This window comes from Sorghum bicolor, chromosome 3 (genome assembly GCF_000003195.3).
Source record: "Sorghum bicolor cultivar BTx623 chromosome 3, Sorghum_bicolor_NCBIv3, whole genome shotgun sequence".
Lineage (NCBI taxonomy): Eukaryota > Viridiplantae > Streptophyta > Magnoliopsida > Poales > Poaceae > Sorghum > Sorghum bicolor.
The window spans coordinates 49,065,332-49,070,414 of record NC_012872.2 but is presented as its reverse complement, the minus strand read 5'-3'; the positions used below and the strand labels follow the sequence as shown (position 1 = coordinate 49,070,414).

The 5,083-nt window shown below is 39.1% G+C and overlaps 1 protein-coding gene across 2 annotated transcripts in view; it reads right to left on the bottom strand.

Moving 5' to 3' along the window:
• The window catches only part of LOC8075464 (jmjC domain-containing protein 4), a 6,158-nt gene extending 3,720 nt beyond the window's left edge, over positions 1 to 2,438 (bottom strand). Inside the window, exons 1-4 of one of the 2 annotated variants that reach the window (XM_021455384.1) lie at positions 2,033 to 2,438; positions 1,804 to 1,950; positions 766 to 928; positions 513 to 630 (exon numbers count right to left, since the gene is read on the bottom strand). In XM_021455384.1, the coding sequence (XP_021311059.1) occupies positions 513 to 630; positions 766 to 928; positions 1,804 to 1,950; positions 2,033 to 2,260 (656 nt within the window). In that variant the 5' untranslated portion in view covers positions 2,261 to 2,438. The remainder of the gene's footprint in view (positions 1 to 512; positions 631 to 765; positions 929 to 1,803; positions 1,951 to 2,032) is intronic. The other variant, XM_021455383.1, reaches the window with a different exon arrangement.

Below are 5,083 nucleotides of genomic sequence, written 5' to 3'. Positions count from 1 at the left end.
ATAAATTAGGGACATAAGCAAACATCATTAAACTAATCTTAAACTTTTTTGTGAAGGTCTATCTTAGTATAAAACAGTTACACAAAAAGTTTCATGATCATAGGATATATATATTATCCTACAAAAATCATAGAACATGTATTTATTAATTAAAAGAGCTAATTTTTTAGCATCCAAAAAATACTTACTTTCATAGTTTCACATTTTTTCTGCATAGAGAACATCATGACAAGGCTATCCAAAACATTTGATGAATTTACCATGCTCAAACAATTCACTATGAAATTCACAGGTTTAACCATAGAAAAGAAAAAGAAAAAACCGCTCAAAGTGGCTCAAAACCGCCCTGTCCTCTCTCCGGGTGCTAAAAGTGACCGGTTTTGGTAGTTGAGGGTGAAAAACAGACGGTTTTGTAGTTGAGGGATAAAATTAAACTCGGCCAATAATTGAGGAGCTAAAAGTGGACTTAATCCTTAAATGTATATATAAGAAATACTAAGAATAAATTGTACCTATCAAATATACAATGACTTTGTGATGGTGGTAGAAACAACCACTGTTTTCTCCCACAAACATTTGCTGACCAGCTGTATGACCTAAAAACATCAGCATGCAGAGGAGTCCAGGTTCCTACAGCCCAAAGGTCATAATCGAGTGTGGAGTTAATTATCATGTAGAATGGCAACTTGCGTGTAGAACCACAGAATTCCACAATGCTAGACATGTAAAACAGAGAGGAAAGATACATCATAAAACAGAACATACCTTTTCCCCCCATGTAAACAAATCGATAATCAGAACAGTTTATTTCATTTTTATGATTGGCGATGTCAGAATCTCTATGTATAGGGTGACTGTCAAGATACATATTGAGCCAATCGTCAACAAAGAAGGTTGGTGTGGTATATGCAATATAATCAGGGTACTCCTGAAAAGTTAAGTTAAAAAAGCAATTACAACCATGTTGCTGTTACAGCAGGAATTGGAATATCAATTGCAAAAAGAAAGAGGCGCCATCTGCATAATAATATTGTGCTCCAAGGATTACTCAATCTTGTAGTTGTAAACATAGGCACAAACATTGTTGTTTTCAAAGTGAGGATCAACTGCATAACACAGAAGTTATGGCGAAATCCATATAATCCAGAACTCCAGTATTAAAAAAATTAAATAAGAAAACAACTTGGCCCTTAGTACTCATATAGTCATATGTGGATTAAGACAATGTTGACAATGTAGGAACAAAACCTTGTAGCTAGCCAATTATACTTATACCAATTAATACGTTTGAGCTATGCCAAAAAAAAAAGAAGAAATAAAATCAGTGGGCATACAACTTGCGAGAAGACCATGCTGCACACCACAATTTTCCTCCAACTTAAAATAATATTGAACATATGTTAGTTTATAAAGTAACACGTTATACCATCTCTGTCAGATATTCCAGCTTCACCTAAGCACGTTGTATAGAAACAAATATAACAGTGATCATGGTAAAATACTACATTATTACCATTTTTGTTTTAGCAAAAATTAGGAGATACAGTAAAGTGACTCGCTGTTTGTTTTGATTTACCATAAACCTAAGAATGTAGTGCATCTACATGTTTATCAAGTGTCGCACCCACTAAGTTTTTTTGATGAAGACTGGAGGGGTCGCACCCACTAAGTCAAACACGTCAACACTAAATCACTGCATCATTTGATCTGCATAACTGATGAACCAGACTGCAGGAGCACCAAAAAATACTAGGCAATGTTATTGCTCAGCGAAATTAAGTGAGCAGGGCACTGGGAACATACCTTAACGAAGTGCCAATCTTTCAGGTACAACAGAGAACCATCGCTTGAGCCACGGTGAGCACCCCTAACCCAGTGGTCTATGAACTCCTGCATGGACATCTCAAGCCGCTTCTGGTCCGTGAAATCCCTCGAGGAGCAGTCGGCGACCTGCGCAATTGATACCGCTGGGTACGGGTCCTCCATTCGCGTAGAAAGTACCACGGGCCGTCAGCACGGATGAGGAGGATACCTGAACGAGAGGGGAAGGGAAGTTTTCGGTGAAGAAGCCGAGGTTAGGGCGGCGGCGGTCGCCGGGCCCGGAGAGCGTCCAGTCCTTGCAGGCCCGCCAGGACGAGGTGAGCCCCGTGAGAACGACAGGGCGGTTGGACGCCATGAAGCGGCGGACGAACTCCGCGTAGGATAGCGACGCTCCGTCCACCCGCTCCACCTGTCCTACCACCTTCACGCGGCAGGCCATCTGGTCGACCGGAGGGAAGAGAAGGGAGGGAGGGGGGCCGGTGAAGGGACGCTTGCTGGTCCTCCACAGCTTCGCTGGGGCGACGGCTGTGTAGTTGGAACTTGGAAGTGCGCAGCCGCGGAGTCGCCGGAGATCGAGGCGACAAGCCGAGCAGGCTGCAAGTCTGGTTCAGTTGCGCTTCCGCACGAGCCGTGAGTTGGGCCGCTGGCGTCCCCCGCGCCTGTGGGCTGCCTGAGTTTGCACGGCCCAGCAATCTCAACGGGCGAGTTTTCTGTTTTTCCTTTTTTTTTTTATAAAAACTAGGTAGCGTGTCCGTGCGTTGCTATGGGATAACTAACATTTTTTATTTAAAATTTACGGATCACACAATAAGATAATAATATTATAATAAAACTTAAATACCAACTATAAAGTTACATTTGACTTAAAGAAACAAAGTTCGTGAAATCAAACATAGTTACGAAGAGCACGATGTTATAGGCTCACAAACTCTACTTTATAGATCTTTCCGTGATACGGCTAAGATAATGTTTAATATCGACAGGAAGATATCTCCGATATCTATTTCTTTCGTGTGCCAGTAAATCCACAAATAAATTTCGCCGCATCTCCGAACAATCCTATCACACATTCAAGTATATATGTAAAAATTAGTGTGTTGCATGGGTAATACTACATTTTGTTAAAAAACTTTTACAAAAACTTAGACAAAGTGTTATACTCACGGTATAAATATGTGTGGCTTTTGGTCTATTCCATGTAGACATATATTGTAGGATGAGAAATCCACTTAAGTACCTGTAGCAAGATTCATGATCAGCAATATATAGAAATAGTTAAATCATAGGTATTTCTTATTGCAAATGACGGTGATTTTGAGTTAGTTACCCATCTACGTCATCTGCAATGTTTTCTGCTCGTTTAAATTTCCATTTGAAAACATCCTCATCCCATCCAGGAATATGCAATCCTGATTTACGGAGAGATTGCACATAACAGGTTGTTAACTTGTTATATAAAGGAATACACTATTGATTAGAAACGTTAATAAGAACCTAGGAAAATTCAAACCTGAAGTAAGATTTTCAATCGTTCGAGTGGACCAACAGCAGTACGTGACCTGTGCAAAACACAAATGAAGTAATTTAGAGCATGCAGTGACACTAATAGTTATCCAGATTCCAGGCCAATAGTTTGTTTAATTTACAAGCCAAAATGAAGCACATCAATAAGCAAAGACCATTTCATCAACATATCATTAAGATATTCCTAGTTCCCATCTGTGTTTTCAGTGTGCATCATTTGAAAATGACCAAAACGAATTAAGTAGAAAAATAGTTTAGGCTCTGACTTCAGATGACTATTAAAGCATAATTTGGCTAGTCCTAACAAAGTAACAACGGAAGACAAGATCAAGTCGCCATAGTCTTCTACCAACCAAGGACATTAGATAAAGTAAACACTGGTAGGCCTGCATTGTTGCTGATGTAGATGATATGCAGTGATGACAGATGACAATAGGAAGAACAATATACTACTCAAAAATGCTAAATACATCTAAACAATTCCAAATAACGAAAAGTGGCGAGAGGCTGGGCAGAGACATCAATAGTAAAATTATGATACATGAACTCAGTGACGAATCGTTCCTTTTTAGGTAGATTTGTCAGTTATTACTAAACAGTGAACACTAACCAAACCAGAAAGACAGCTCGCTATGTCTATCTAGAACACAGTTTTACTATTTCCTTAAAAAACAAATCCATCCCCGGACGAGCAAACTCTGTAGAGCACTGGACGCATCCCTAGCAACAAACTACTGGGATTTAAGGTCCAAAAGAGGACCATTATGGCAACTGGGTCATGAATAACGACCATGAAGGAAACCGAGGATGATTGGGATTGGGAGGTTTGTGTTTGACATTTTCAAAGTCATCTGTCAGCTACCGAATTCGATGCTGGTATGCTAAATTTGTTGGAAACTGTGAAAAGTTGAACAGAATCAGCATGGTATTTGTCATTTCGAGGTGTTTCTTTCTTTTCGTGCTTATCATGAAACAATCATCTCTACAGTCTTATAATAAAAACTGGGATGACAGTGACTTAACTACCATTAGATGAGAGTTCTATAATGGCAAAGTAATACTTGTTCCTGCAAAAAATTGTATTCTACATTTCTGCATAAGCCATAGTAAGTTGCAGGCACATGGATTACATAATAGCGCCATACTTTAGGACCTTGTAGGCCGCCAATGCTATCTTCTTCCATCTCACACATTGTAGGTAAAAATAGCTAGTGCATCAGCATGAAAATTGTGAGTGAAGTGTTAATCTAAATGTCAATGGACTTGGGTTGGACTTTACTTTTTTGGGATGGTAAGATTTTAGTAGTGTTACATTTAATCACTCAATTTACAAATATTGAAGTAGGAAAAACCATAGTAGTGTTACATTTAATCACTCAATTTACAAATACTGAAGTAGGAAAAACCATAGGCATAAGTACAATATTCCTGACATTCTGGGGAATCAATTTTGTAACTTGTAAGTGATAAATTCTGTAGACTTTTCTTTCTGTAAATATCACAATCATAACAGGAATCATCATAACTAATTCTCAAATCCCAGACTGAAGTGGTCCCAGATTATGGTGCAGAACCTAAGCACCACCTAACTTTAGTTATGATTTGATGCTTGGGGTGACATTATTATTATGTATGCACCAGTGACTTAAGTAGTTGCGTGCCACTCAAGTCGATCTGTATCTCTGGGTAGCCTATACAACAACAAAATCTTAGAAAGCCGAACCCAATCGGTAGCCTA